The sequence below is a fragment of the Colletotrichum jinshuiense genome, chromosome 1 (assembly GCF_051148585.1).
Source record: "Colletotrichum jinshuiense chromosome 1, complete sequence".
In the NCBI taxonomy this organism is placed as follows: Eukaryota; Fungi; Ascomycota; class Sordariomycetes; order Glomerellales; family Glomerellaceae; genus Colletotrichum; species Colletotrichum jinshuiense.
In genome coordinates, this window is record NC_139302.1 from 4,914,402 (window position 1) to 4,929,205 (window position 14,804).

At 54.3% G+C, this 14,804-nt stretch overlaps 4 protein-coding genes across 4 annotated transcripts; 2 read left to right on the forward strand and 2 right to left on the reverse strand.

Annotated features, from left to right (window-relative positions):
* Nucleotides 1-689: 689 nt before the first annotated feature.
* Nucleotides 690-1,659, forward strand: EsH8_I_001276 (proteasome core particle subunit beta 2; the record flags this gene model as incomplete). The annotated part of the gene is made up of 2 exons (XM_083268689.1): nt 690-815; nt 973-1,659. 2 exons carry the CDS (start codon nt 690-692, stop codon nt 1,657-1,659), a joined length of 813 nt encoding a protein of 270 aa, XP_083119127.1.
* Nucleotides 1,660-2,486: 827 nt separating this feature from the next.
* Nucleotides 2,487-4,802, reverse strand: EsH8_I_001277 (tetratricopeptide repeat protein; the record flags this gene model as incomplete). Its single annotated transcript, XM_083268690.1, has 3 exons — nt 2,487-2,583; nt 2,639-2,777; nt 2,831-4,802. The coding sequence occupies 3 exons, from the start codon at nt 4,800-4,802 to the stop codon at nt 2,487-2,489; spliced, it is 2,208 nt and encodes a 735-aa protein (XP_083119128.1).
* A 6,501-nt stretch (nt 4,803-11,303) lies between these two features.
* Nucleotides 11,304-12,398, reverse strand: EsH8_I_001278 (hinge domain of cleavage stimulation factor subunit 2-domain-containing protein; the record flags this gene model as incomplete). The annotated part of the gene is made up of 4 exons (XM_083268691.1): nt 11,304-11,948; nt 12,002-12,117; nt 12,173-12,298; nt 12,350-12,398. The coding sequence occupies 4 exons, from the start codon at nt 12,396-12,398 to the stop codon at nt 11,304-11,306; spliced, it is 936 nt and encodes a 311-aa protein (XP_083119129.1).
* Nucleotides 12,399-13,146: 748 nt separating this feature from the next.
* On the forward strand, nt 13,147-14,639 carry EsH8_I_001279 (retrograde cargo receptor ERV46; the record flags this gene model as incomplete). The annotated part of the gene is made up of 4 exons (XM_083268692.1): nt 13,147-13,339; nt 13,407-13,587; nt 13,647-14,412; nt 14,466-14,639. The coding sequence occupies 4 exons, from the start codon at nt 13,147-13,149 to the stop codon at nt 14,637-14,639; spliced, it is 1,314 nt and encodes a 437-aa protein (XP_083119130.1).
* Between the last annotated feature and the right edge of the window lie 165 nt (nt 14,640-14,804).

Sequence of the window (14,804 nt, forward strand, 5' to 3'; positions counted from 1 at the left end):
CGCTGAAGGGTTGAGTTTTTGATAGACTTTTCCCTGCAATTTTTTTTTCACGTCGTGGCCTGGAACGTTGCTGGAGCCGCAAAGTCGGCTCTGCTGTTGCTGTTGTCGCAACAAGGGAAAAAAAAATATTGAAAGAAAGAGTGCGAGTCGAGGCCTCCCAAGCGCCGCGAACTGCAAGAAGAGGATTAGTATGTCGTTCCACACGTGAAAACGCGAAGGGATTGGTCACAAGGCAGAGGCGTCGGTCGAGATGCCTTGGAGATGTTGCTGCACCTTCTGCTCTTGCCTGGACTCTTTTGGCGATGGGCTACCTAAAATTCGCAGCTCTCTGCTTGTCCCTGGTCCTGGGTCGCTAGCAATTGGAGATCACGTGAAAGAAGCTTGGGCTAGCTCCAGACCCGGGCTCCCTTGACCAATCATCACTAGGCAGCTCCGTTGGATGTCAGGGTGCCTTGCATGAGCTCTCCCCCCCAAACAGCGGCGACGACCATCGAAGGCAGCTTTTAGCCTCGTCATCAGCTCTGCCTTTCCCACGTCCCCCCTTCAACCTCGCTCGATCTCCACATCTAGACGACACTCTTTGAACACGACATCACCGACCACGACCGAACGACCCTGAAGCTCCAACAATCCCGACTATTTCGAGAACAACAGGATAGCGTCCGGGGTAACTAGCCAAGTCAGCAACCATGCCTGGCTTCGACTTCTCGAACTACAACCGCAATGCGGCCCTCCACGCCCGAGGTGTCCCTCTTCCCAAAGCGACAAGCACAGGTACCACTATCGTGGGATGCATATTTGACGGCGGTGTAGTGGTCAGTACTCTTCAGCTTCATTTCCTACCCTCACCAATCCCTGAGGATCCTCTGGCCCATCCCGCATCAATCTACTGGATCCGCCCCGTTCTGTCTACCACCCTTTATCGTGTAAAGCACTATCTTAAGCTGCAGCCACTGACAAACTTGTGCCCAGATCGCCGCCGACACAAGAGCAACCTCAGGACCCATCGTAGCCGACAAGAACTGCGAAAAGCTACACTACATCGCCCCTCAGATCTGGTGTGCGGGCGCAGGCACAGCCGCTGATACCGAGTTCACCACGGCAATCATCTCCTCCAACCTCGAGCTCCATGCCCTTTCCACGGGCCGCAAGCCTCGTGTCGTTACCTGCATGACCATGCTCAAGCAGCACCTCTTCCAGTACCAGGGCCACATCGGTGCCTACCTTGTCGTCGCCGGCGTTGACCCCACGGGAACCCACCTCTTCACCGTCCACGCCCACGGTTCCACCGACAAGCTCCCCTACGTCACCATGGGCTCTGGCTCCCTCGCTGCCATGTCCGTCTTCGAGACCCAGTGGAAGCCCTCTCTTACCCAGGATGAGGCCGTCAAGCTCGCCAGCGACGCCATCCAGGCCGGTATCTTCAACGATCTCGGTTCCGGAAGCAATGTTGACGTCGCCATCATCACGAAGGACAAGACCACCCTTAAGCGCGGCTTCGTTAAGCCCAACGAACGTAGCGCCAAGCTCAAGAGCTACGCCTTCCCCAAGGGCACCACGGCCGTGCTCAACGAGAAGATTATCAAGAAGAACGAGATTGGTCGCTACGTAAGCGTAACGGAGGTGCCAGCCGGCGAGGAGATGGAGGTTGATACCTAAGCGGGTGGCTTTTTACGAAGGATGGGAGGTTTCAGGGGTTTGCTAATGAAATTACTTCTGAAATGCGGAGATATCTGTACCAATACAACGATGGCAATAGAGGGCATTGATGTAAACCACTCCTCCGAATGTGTACCCCCCTAGCTGGTGATTTGAAACACATGGAATCGGCGAGGTACCGCCGAACCAAGTCGCCGAACCGCTGATTTCATTCCCAGTGCCAAGCAGAGTGGGCAGAGTTGTCTATACAACCAGAATAATCATGTTTTGGTTTGGTCATATATCGCCATGGGCGGGTAATGTACCTGAGATAGCAATGTAGACGACAAACATGACTTGTCTAAACTTGGGAAAAAGAATCATCCCATTTGCTCATTCTCCGCAATTACGCGGGTAGAGCATAATTTTTTGGTATGACAAAGGAACCCCCCATGAAAGGAGCATAATTGCTTCCCTCCCTAAACATAAATGTGGTATATACATAAGAACCAAGGGTATGTTCAATCAAGGTCTGTAACGCTAAAAAGACCCATCACCTTTCACCCCTGTGACACAGAGCAATAAGACCAATCCCTTGCATGGGTATTGGGATGGTCACGCCCTCCCCTCTCTCTGGTCACATTGTCGTGTACCTTGTTGAATACAGAAAATGGCAGAAGACCCAGCCATCATTTTAAATGCCCAGTGAAAACAGCTGCGCTCCTCAGAGCCAGCCTCCCAAAACTCCGAAGATGCGGGGTATGATGGTGATGTGTTGATGCAGTGGTCATGATCCGTGAAATACCGCTAGACGCTGCGCGCAGAAAGAACTCCAAAAAGACTCATCGCTAACTAGTCTTGATACCAAACATGGTGCGTGTCCTAGACTTGCTGCGAGGCTTTTTGGCTGCCTTGTCGTCGTCGTTGTATTTGGACTTATGAATCCTGCGAAGCGCATGTCAATATTATCTTCCCTTGACGTACTAAAGACAGTACATACCAGCTATTGCCGACCATGTTCATCCCTTTGGCCTCGGCTTGTCTATAGAAACCGGCGGCCTTCTTCAGATTCTTCTTGCATCCGACACCTTGCGCGTAGCAGAACCCTGCTTCAGCCAGTGCATCGACATCACCCCAAGCTGTTAGTCGGTTAGCCGTGTGATCAATTGAACATCGTACGCTCACAACTTACAACCGGCAATCTCGAAGCATCGCAGGGCCAGAGCCTTGTCTTGCTCAATGCCCCATCCGTTCATGTGGCTCACACCAAGCTCGTAGATGCTGAGCGCAAACTGTGCCTTGCGCGTTCTTCTCTCCATAGCATCCACAAACTTGCCCTCTTTGACATGGTCTTCATCGTCGGCAATTTCAAGGCTGGCGCTTTCGGCGGCCTTTCTCAGCCACTCGACGCCCTCTCGCTGGTTGGGCCGCATTCCCCAGCCGTGTCTGCAAGCCAATGCATAGAGAAGCATACCTGTGGGGTTGCCTCCCTTAGCAGCGTGTCGGAGATGGTAAGTGGACTCCTTTACAGAGCCGTTCTCGTGGCATTCGATGCCCTTGGCCAAATGTTCCTCCGGGGTCATGTCAGACGCGGTCAATGCGCCTGAGGCCAGGGAGCGTGTGGGCTTGACAGTACTGTTGGAGTCGGTAGTGTTTGTTGACATGGCAGTATGTCCTCGCGCAGTAGCTTCATGAGCTGGAGAGGTAAGCGCACGGCCTCTAGGGTCCTCCTCCGAAGCTCGGCTTTCAGTTGATGGCCGACTGGGATTGGGGGACGGTTGTGGTGCTGGTCCACCACGCTCCGTGCTGCGCTTTCCGTGGTCAACGGATGGCTTGGCCAAACTGAGATCATCAGGAGCGCCGGGTTCTGCTGAACTAGACGGCCTCGTCGGGGGTGAAGGAGGCACTCCACGTTGGATGGCTTGGGCATTACTCGGAAGCGCTACGGCCTGCTCCCAGTGGGGTGATGCTGGCGGGTGAGGATCCAAAGGCACTGAACGTTGAACGACCTTTCCTCGAGGAAGCGAGTACTTGGAGTATATGTATGAGGGAGCAGCCTTGCTATCGTCTGGTATGCTGTCCGGAAAGCCTTCACTGTTCATACTAACCGGGGTGTTGGCCGAGTCATCATTCGCGAACATAAAAGATGGTTGACTGTCAGATGAAGCTTGGCGGGTTGGAGTTTCCAATCCAGGTGTACCGGCGCGGCTCATGGGTCTTGAGAAATTAAAGGAGGGCCGCGGTAAAGGCATCGAAGCCTCCGAGCTTACAGATGGCGAGCGCTGGAATGGACCCGGATTGAGGTTGGGTGACGCTGTTGACATAGCATATGCGCTGCAGCTTGAGAGTTTGCGCGGAGGTAAGGACTGGATGGAGTTGCCTATTGAGTTGTCGTCACCCGTGTTTTCGAGAGGCGAAGACATGGATGTCGGCGATCGTGAAGCATAGTTGAGCCGCGGAGGAGCCAGACCAGGGCCATCGAAGGAGTGACCCTTGGATTTCCCAGGCGATCCAGTCAGTGAATTCTCGCGTGACCGTGCTGGCGAAAGCAGAGGTAGCGAGTGGTCCTTTCGTGGAGGCGAGGCTTGTAGGCGAGAGTCCGTGGATGGATGTTCCATGGGCGCAGGAGACTGCTCTCTTCTCGCGCCCCAAAACGTTCCCGTATGACCCTCTTCCGTCAAATCCAATGCTCGTCCACGCATCATGTCGGGTAGCGGCTGCTGGGGTAAGGGAATGCCTTCGTCGGGAGTGGGCGGAATTCGACTCATTCGAGGATGCACCGATACCGGTCGATCTTTCTCAGATGGAAAAGCATCCTCCACCTCGGTTCTCAGGCCCAGCCCAGGGTTTTGGAGCTCAGGAAGAGGCACCTCCTCGGAACATGCGTCGTTCATGGAACGAAAGTAATCTGATCGGCCCTGCACGACCAAGGGGCTTTCGGTCGTCAAAGGTGGGAGTCTGCTCATGCGCCTTCCCTCTCCGTTAGCAGCAGCTTGAAGCTGTCTCGCAAGAAGGCGACTCTGCAGAGCAAAGGCATCGAGAGGCGATAGTTCGGGGGGTGCCTCGCCTGCGACGTGAAGCCTCGGGGATCGCAGAGGTCTCGACACGTTGGACATGCTGGAAGGCGCCCGAAGGTCGATGAAATTTGGACGTTGGGGCGACATGGTCGGTCGGGGTTGAATCGCCTCTTGGTTCGAGTTCCCATACACTGCGATGCAGCTGTCGTGCGGCGGGCGTTGGATGGAATTGGGGAAGTCGACAGCAGATCGGACGGGTTATTGGGCGGACCCAGTGAGTGGTTGTTGGTGGTTGGAATCCTGGCGGTGCAGGCTGTGTCTCAGGCGAAAGATCGATTATGGCGTCAGTCTAGACTGGAAGGACGCTACATATAGGTCGAACAGCAGGCCTGTGGCGAGATGGTGGTGTGGCTGCCGGGAATGCTAGCGACGGCGCATAAACGATGAGGTCAGGATGCAAGTCGTAGCTGCGATCCGAAGACGGGGGGAGAATGCGTTGAGCCGAGTTGCGGATGGGCGATGGAGAATCGAAGGATTGAAGCTCGGCGTGGGTTTTGTATCGAGCGTCGTCGTTGGCTTTCCAGCACAATGCAGGTAAACAGGTTTGAGTAGGCTTTCCTTATAGAGAAGACTACTAGCGAAGGGCAGGTGTGTCCGTTTTAGTTACTGCAGCAAGTTGGTGGGCAATAAAGAAGGCGCAGCAGCCGGAAGGATGTCGAAGACGAAAGGAGCGTTCGGGGGGGCAGGAAAGGGTATCAAAGGACAACGCGAGGTAACCTGATGTTAAGTCGAGAGCTCGGTCTCAGTCGGGAGAGGAACGGGGGGCGTTTCTCGACACCTGGAGCTGGCACCGATCTGTCGCAAAGGGCAGAAATAGGACACGGACTCGGGGAGGGAAAGAGAAGGGGAAAGAAAAGAAAAAGGCAGCGAAGGGAAAGAGTAGAAGCGGAAGAGAGAGGAAGCGATCTCTGTTTCCCCCAGAATCAGAATCGGATACGAGAAGGTGATGACAAGGGCGGCCGGGGGAAGCAGGCGAAAGGGAACGAACGGGACGAAAGAGGGAAAGAAGCAATGCACTTGAGGCGCCTGGGGCTAGAACTGGAACTGGAACTGGACCTATACTGACTTGTCAGCAGGACGGGTGCCCTGCAAGTGGTCCAATCGTGGGGACGGAGCGAACAGACTGAGTTGGGCCTAGCACCACCGCAACGCTAAGGCACCTCCAGTAGGTACGAAGAAGGGACGATGGCGCGCTCAAGGGAACCTTGGCACGGCGCACTCTCACTGGCTTGCTGCAGTCTACTTGGGTACCTTGCCGAAGTATCTGAGGAAAGGAAGGTACGTACCGGAGTGGTGGTTTACTTTGCAGTGTACTCCGTACTGTGGACGGCAAGGGATGGGTTAGCGCCACAAGTAGCCACGACAATGACCAGGCCCCCCTGCCCCATGCGAGGCACGGAAGCAGGGGGAGGAGCGACAGGGGAAAGCATCGCCCACAAAATACGGATACACAGCAGCAAGACGGTGAAAGCTCGCAGGCCAGACAGATATAAACGAATAGTTTGCACTGCTGGAGCGAAAGCCCAACAACTCGCAAGCAGCAAGCCTCCTTCGTCTGCAATGGCCAGCGACGGCGCGCCCCCCTCGCAGATGGCGTCGTCCGGGGTGCAGACATGGCATTGCAACACGATGCACTAACAGCCGCCCCAAATTTCCCCTTTTCATTGTGTTCCACGTCTTCTTTCCCGTCGAACCCCTGTCCACATATTCCACCCGCGACGCCCCCCCTTTCAAGGCTTCATTCAAGCCCTGTGGCCCTGCGCCTGCGCCTGAGCTTGCGCTTGAATGAGAACTGGGACTGGAATTGGACCAAAAGAGCTCTCTTTCGCTGTCACTTTGTTTGTCAAAGCCAATACAATGCGTCTTCCGCGTATAGCATAGCAAATACACAGTACATTGGCTGGCCGTAATACACTACCTATACTAGTGTGTAGTGGTCACCAAAGGTACGGTGCAACAATGCGTCCCGTTTCCCTTCCACACCGTCAACGGCCCCTCCCCCCTTCCACGCCGATTGAGTATGTGGCTTGGACCGGTGGCAAACACCCAAAGGTATCTTCAGGACAGGCCGAACAAGTTCCAATGCTCGGTCGTGAGACGCCCGGATCAGCCTCTAACCCGAGTCGCCGTTCGCGGTCATGACCATGGTCGACTTCAGGTTGAGATGGAAAATGCCTAGCACAACACCGCCGTCATCCGTGCTTCTCATCGTCACTGATTGCAGGGCTCCATACAGAGCACCTTCACCTCCCGGGCTCCCGGCCAGTGTCATGATGCAAGATACGGTGGGCGACCGTAGAGCCCGTCAGGTGGCCCTGCTTTGACAATCATGGCAACTCTGGGCCAACGTGGCAGCAAAAGGAAAAATAAGATAAAACATAAAATATAAAAACACGGGGGCAAGGTATTTTGGAATTGTACTGATGTTGGAAGTTCATTTCGCTCGTTGATATGGTGATCCCGTGCCCTTGCTTGCCTTGGATTATCACACAGTTTGACAGTAAAGGAGTGGGAGAGAATCTGCCCTTCTCCCTACCTACACATCAGCCCAACACCACAAATCCTTGTGTAAAAACGGCCCTGTCAGCCACGCACCCGCACCTCCGCATCCGCTTCCTTCCCTTCCTTTGCCTGCGGCAGTAACGGCCACCCAAAATAGTACGTCAAACCGCAACCAAAGGGAAGGAAGCGCGACTAACTGCCTCCCCAGGCTTCAGGTGGTGCACATCACTGCCCGTCTCAGCAACAATGCTTAATATGACGAGACCATCCTCCGCCTTGGGGATGCCACTACACTGTATACAGCTACTGAACCTGACTAAGGACCTGGCAACCCTCTGCTACCCCAGGCAGCGTTTCTCGCCTTTTCCTTAGCGGATTGCCAAAATCCTAACTTTAGCAACAATGCCGCGCCGTAGCTAGCACGGCCAAACGCAGCCCGGAAAGGCTAGAACAAGCTGCGCCAGGACTCCGACCCGACCATCGAGCGATCAACGTCTGGTGCAACAACACGCAGGCTCTCTCCCTCAGTCTGGCTGGCTGTCTCTCCCATGATCCTTACCAAAACGGCACTGTAATGCACAAATGCCCGCTGTGTTGCTGTGCAGCCGTGCGGATCCAGGTTCAACGAGGCCCGGCCCCTGCCCGACCGTTTATACCATAGACGTTGACTCCAGAAATACGGAGCAACTACGGAGTATCCAGCGAACAACGAGACACGAGATGATCGTAGGTCCCGCCCATCCACGAATCACAAACTACTTGTCAACAGGAGAGCCACATTGGATCGGCTCCTTAAGTTACGACCTGATCCTCGAGGCCCTCCCCCATCACTGATCACTGGTCAACAATGAACGGAGCCATCCCAAAACAAGACGGTGCTGCATGTGACGGCCGATGGTCTAGAACAACGTAAACAATCACAATGAAAAAACCCAGCGCCGCACATGACGAATTGACGATGGCCTCACGGACAACGCGACGTCCCCTCTCATGTCCGCTAAAAGCCAGGAAGCAACATCAAGTCTTCCCACATGGCACTTGTCCCATGTCCGCTGCCCCCTTCCTCCACCCTGAGCGGGCTCTAATTATTTCGCTTCCCGCTCTTGCAGCACGATCTCCCTGGATTGGGAAGTCATCACCGCGTTTCATTGGCTGGCCCCATCACCAGACATGTGCGAAATATGAGCAGAACCTTCTTTTGAATGACTTCCCGCCTGTTCTGTCATTTCACAGCTGCCGGCCGGTACCAATTGGGACCAATATTTCCCATCCTCATTGTGACCTTCTACCTATGGATACAAGACAACCTTATTAGCGCGACGTTGCACTTGCAGTGGTGGTGCGTGCAATATTCCGGGGACCCTTCTTTTGTTTCCCCGGGAAGAAGGGAATCTTCCAGGGGAGGAGGCCTGGAAAACTCTTAGCAAACAAATGACCTGCATTCAAGGACAGAAAAATTGCAGAATTCATCCCTCTTTCGGCTGGGGAAATTACACGCCCGCTCACTCCTACTTGATCCTGGAGGCCGCGTCAACGACACCAAAGTTGAATCCCTCCCCGCGATTTCACGACCAACCAGTCACATCGCAGGTTTTGCACGGCTACAAGGAACCCGCGAAGTTGCATGACCTATCGATGGCCCGTCGGACTCCCTTCATCTTCTCCTCCGTCTTCCCCCCTTCACATCTCAACGTCACTGGCTCGGCGTTCAGCAACCGTCCGGCGTCCAGTTTCGCATCAACCGTCGAATTGTTTCAGCCCGCTGCCATCATCCCTCCCACCTACGCTTCCGTTCGCCCATTCGTTCCCTCAAGGGCTTTCTCAGATGAACCCATTTTAAGGGTTCATGTTGTTGCATCCAATGGCGGGACTTGGGACTATCCCCAGCTAGTTGCTGCTTTGACATGTGTGTGACTAGAATCCAGAATTTTAGCATAGGGGGGCCTGCCCCAATGCAAACCGAAATGGTATTTTGCCTTACGTTGTCTGATACAACCCCCCAATTATTTCCCCTGTCGCTGTTCGAATATTGGCCGTCCCTCCCCACATCCCCTGCAGCACTGCAGTTCGACTGCAAGTTGTTGCAAAATTCAGGAACGACGTTACCCTCCAAATGGGCTCCTAGCTTTTCTGTGAGACATATGGCTGTTTCGTGCAGACTGAGATGCACGAATGGAGCCATCCCCAGCAGTACCACATTTATTCCTTCTGTGATACGAGGGAGCCCGTAAACTCGGACACGGCCGTGGTGGTGTGTTCAAATGGGCGGACTGCGTTTTCCAGAATATTCGAGTTCAGAGCGAGCGTAAAGGCCAAGCCGGGCACACGAAAACGTCCCATCTCCCATCTCGTCCGTCCCGTCTCCGATGCGTCCCCTCCCCATGCCCACTCTCTCGTGGGGCCACGCCATTGACAGAACGTGCCCGCTTAGAACTTCTGAGTGCACGATCCAGCATCGAGCACCGGTCAAGGTGCCAGAGTGGTTAATGGGCTGCCCTGCTATCAGACGATCTGGTACCAGTATAGGCAGTGGCTTCGGTCGCGCAGGTTCGAATCCTGTCCTTGACGAGATATTTTTTCTCCCATACTACTTTTTTGTACACAATCGGAAAATTAGTTGTAACTCAACTTTGCTAATTTCGAAACAATGAGACTGACCAGATAGATGATTCTTCTTTGGAGAGCGACGGGGATTGTCTATTTTGTAATTATGCACGGGGATGAAGAGTCTTGAACATGATACCCTTCGTCTTGGATGCGGCGAAACTCAGCCCGACATTGCACGAGTAGCTACACACCCTGAGCCCTACCTATATCACGGCGTTTCCGAGGTAGGTCATTTGACAATTGCCATACATGAAATGAACTCGGCCCAAGGCTGGCACACACATGTTCGGATGCACGCATTTTCTTCGAAGTACGAAATCCCCCCTCATTCTCTCCATTTTATTACCCCAAGGCATCTCTCACGTAAGGACGAAGGACACCTATCGAAGTGAAGGGGGATAAGGGAGGGGGCATCTGCAACTCCCACGTCCCCAGTCGCCTTGTAAGGCATGGCAAATGACGACGATTAAGGTTTCTACTCATACATCGCCACGGTTGCCAAGGCCATCTCCAGACAAGCCAAGGAGCCGCAAAGGTGTTGGGTTTCGCCGTTTTAGACGTATGGGCGAGTTGTTGGCAAAAAGTCGGATTTCTAGACGTTGCATGTCTGGCAAGATTGGCCGGGTTTGTCGGTCGGGTGGGCAAGATTCACTGCGTTATTATGCTAAATTTTTGACTGCGCCAACGTCGCATCTGACAGCAGCCGCAGCAACCAAAGAAAATCATCAATTCTGAAATTATCGTCAACCACGCCTCTTCATCTGGTCGCAACATCACGTTCGATCAATTTCTATCTAGCCGACGGCCCCCAACGTCTTATTCGTAATAATCGTGGTATATTTAGACTGGCTATCGTCCTCGTGATCTGCCTAGTAGTACGCACTTAATTCTACCCAGTATTCGCATCGGCCCCGCCTCCCATAAAGGCCCCGTTTCTAAACATCCGGGAGGGGCGCAGCCCACGAAATACGCCATCTTCGTTCAACGCCACCTTCCGACTTTCCCCACACGCCCGTGATAGGTGTGCCGAGGCTCAGCTATCAGGGGTTTTTTTTTTCTTTTTTTCGTGAAGTTGTCGCGTTTTCGGTGGCAAGTGATTAAAGTTGTTGAGGAGCCATCTCGTTGCGAGGGTCCTCTTCTGAGCCCCTTGGTGGCCCCTTAGTGGACTTCCCGAGAATATGTCTCCAAGAATAGCTTTGCATGAGCCTCTTCGCCTACGAAGCGGTACCATCTGCAAGGTAGATGTTCATTGTGAGGAACCCGTTGGGTGGGATCGGTGACGGGGTGGCTCGGTAACTCATTGGCTTTGGAAGATAATTCCAAGCTTGCTCGCTGGGGACAGAGCCCCCTCGTTATAGATTCAACTGGTTCCGGTCAAGGTGGTATTTCCACCCGAAAATAACAACCCTGTGCGATTCCAGGTCAAGTATGGTTTCCCAAGCCTAGGAGAACTGAGCTTCGTTGAGTAAGTATAGTCGCTCATCGCCTCTGGCCACCAAAGCTTGCTCGGAGCGCCAGGATTTGCTGCCTCTCTGCATCAGGGAGCATATTAATCGTTTCTATGGGCAACTCCATAACCTGCCGCATAAGCGCGTCCGGATCCTGCCCCAATGGTGCGGCGACGGGGGGAGGCGCACCATAGTTGGCTTGTTGAGGAGGAGGCGCATACGGCGTACCGGCAACTGGCGGGGTGTTGTTGGCACCCGGCACGGGAACCGGGGGAAAGCCAGGGGCAGGCTGGGGCGGGTAACCCATCGGCGCCGCCTGTGCCGGAGTCGCGGACGGCGCACCGCCGGGTTCAATGACTGAGTGGATCGCCTCGGGGGATACGAGGCCCATGAGCAGGAGGGCCTGGAAGACGGCGTATGCCAGCTGCGGTGCCTGCTGGAGGAGCTCCGTCGCTCTGGCAGGATCGGTCGAGGCTAGGGCCTTCATCTGTGTAAGAATGTCCAAGAGTTGAGAAGGAGGGAGGGTGTTGAGCGTGCGGGAGATGGCGTCGGTTGCTGTTACGTTGGGAGGAAGTTCCTTGCCGGCTGGGAGGGGGGGTAGTGTGCTTGATTGCATCGGGGCAGTAGCTGGGTTATATCCGTTCGAAGCATGGGGATTGTTGCCGCCATCTCGACCCTGCTACATTTGTAAGCATCTTCCGGTGAATTCCATAGTAGATCCAAACGCACGTGGCCGTGGCTGTCATCATTGCCATCACTGCCTCCTTCATTCGAGAAGTCGACCCTCAATTTCCTGCCCATGATTTCATAATCGTTCAGGTTGCGAACTGCCGATGCAGCCGAGTCTAGATTCCAAAGTTTAGCCATGGCACATATGTGGACCTATACGTTCAGCTTTACCATTGTCGGGGTATTCTGCAAAACCGAAACCCTTGGGTCGTCCGGTCTCGCGGTCGTAGACAAGACGGAAGTTGAGAACCTTGCCAGCGCTGCTGAAGATGTCGCTGATCTGCTCCTCGGAAAGGCCTATGGAAGCAATTAGCAGAGTTCTGCAAAATGTGAGCAGTTGCCACCGACCATAAGGGATGTTGCCCACGAAAACGACCCTGGAAGGTGGTTTCGACATCTTGGTGATGACCTTGAAGATGTAAGAACCGAAATGAATTATTGACACGCTCGTTAGACAATGTAAACTGCTGCCGCGGCTGTATGGGATATGCGACGCTGGTAAAGATTTCTTTGTTGAATTGAATGCTGGTGCCGGCGCGTTTCGAAGGTAGATGTCAGGCTCGAGGCAAGCGTCGCGACTGGTAAACGATCTTCGGGCTGTTGATTTCTTGATCAAACGGCAGTCCAGCCTTGCCTTGGGTGCCAGGCTGGGATTTTACAATGGGGCTGCGAAGCTTGAGCACGGGCCACCGGGTTCTGGATTCTCTTCAGAGCCGCTCGGCATGTTCCATTGGCCAACGGCCGATATTTACCCAGGGATCCGGGCCCGCTTGCCCCGTGCGAGACCCCTGACAAGATACTCCCTTTAGCGCAATTGGGAGCTGGATGGGATGCGTGTCCAGTCCAATCCAGAAAATAAGTGAAGGTGGCCTCTACGCAGTACTTTGCGCACTCTTTCCTCGACCCTCATGAGCGCAACTTTGGTTCGAGCCTCTTGACTTTCTCTTCTCATGGTTCAGGCGGGGTTGTTCTTCACTTCCTGACATCACCTTTTCCATCTGCCACTCCTTTCCCCCCTTCTCTTTGCGCATCGCTGCGAATAGGTAGAATTGCTTATTCTCTGTTGAGTATCACACAGGGCCCGCGAGGCTGCAGCTCTTAACAGTTCGATACCAACCCCCCCTCGTCCTCGTCCGACTCACACGATGCCGGCCAAGTCGAGATTTACGAGGCTTGACGCCTTTACGAAGACGGTCGACGAGGCGCGCATTCGTACAACCTCTGGCGGAATTGTCACCATTGTGTCGCTGATCGTTGTCCTTTGGCTGGCCTGGGGAGAATGGATTGATTACCGGAGGATAGAGATTCATCCCGAACTGATTGTGGACAGGGGCAGAGGTAATTATGACCGATTGAATCCTTCGATTACTGGGTGACGGCGAAAGCTAATGGGCGCCGGTTGTAGGCGAGCGCATGGAGATTCATTTGAATATGACATTCCCGAAGATGCCCTGCGAACTGCTCACCCTTGATGTCATGGATGTTTCTGGCGAGCAGCAGCACGGTGTTATGCACGGCGTCAACAAGGTCCGTCTCCGCCCCCAGAAGGAAGGAGGCGGCGTCATCGACATCAAGGCATTGGACTTGTAAGTTATCGCGTCCTTCTTACGGTTGGAGGACTTATCTAACAGCCTATCCTTGAAAGGCACTCCCGCGACGACACTGCCGAACACCTGGACCCCAACTACTGCGGCCCCTGCTACGGTGCGCCGGCCCCGCCTAACGCGCAAAAGTCTGGCTGCTGCAGCACGTGCGAGGAAGTTAGAGAGGCGTACGCGCAGGCCTCGTGGGCCTTCGGTAAGGGCGAAGGCGTCGAACAGTGCCAGCGCGAACACTATGGCGAACGATTGGAGGAGCAACGTCAGGAGGGATGCCGCATCGAAGGCAATCTGCGTGTCAACAAGGTCATCGGAAACTTCCATCTTGCCCCGGGCCGCAGCTTCAGCAACGGGAATATGCACGTTCATGACCTCAAGAACTACTGGGACACTCCGGCCGATGCTCAGCACGACTTCACCCACACTGTCCACTCCCTGCGTTTCGGTCCTCAGCTGCCCGACCAGGTCACTAAGAAAATGGGCAAGCGCGCGTACGCCTGGACGAACCACCACGGCAACCCCCTCGACAACACCCACCAGGAGACCAACGATCCCAACTTCAACTTCATGTACTTCGTCAAGATTGTGCCTACCTCCTACCTCGCTCTCAACTGGCAGAAGTCGGCCGTCTATCAGGAGGATGAGAGCTCTGGCCTTGGTTTGCTGGGTCAGTCGAGCGACGGCAGCGTCGAGACGCACCAGTACTCTGTGACGAGCCACAAGCGCAGCTTGGCTGGCGGTGACGATTCTGCGGAGGGACACCAGGAGCGCCTGCACTCCCGTGGCGGTATTCCGGGCGTCTTCTTCTCCTACGTGAGTTTTGTTCGTTCGTCTGTTCAAAGACTGTCACTAACATGCTATACCAGGATATCTCCCCAATGAAGGTTATCAACCGTGAAGAGCGGGCCAAGACCTTCACCGGTTTCTTGACTGGTCTCTGCGCCATTATCGGTGGCACTCTGACCGTTGCCGCCGCTGTCGACCGTGGTGTCTTTGAAGGAGGAATGCGTCTCAAGAAGATGCGGTCGAAGGACCTCTAAACAGGGGGTGGAAGTCTGGGGATGTATGTAGTCTATATGTACTGACATTTCTTATACGCTGTGCATCAAAAGTGGAGTTAAAAGGGTGGTTTGGTAAAGAGCATTTTGATCTCTCAAGAGTCGATAAATTTCACATGCGTAGTTGGCGTACTTGCCATTATCTAC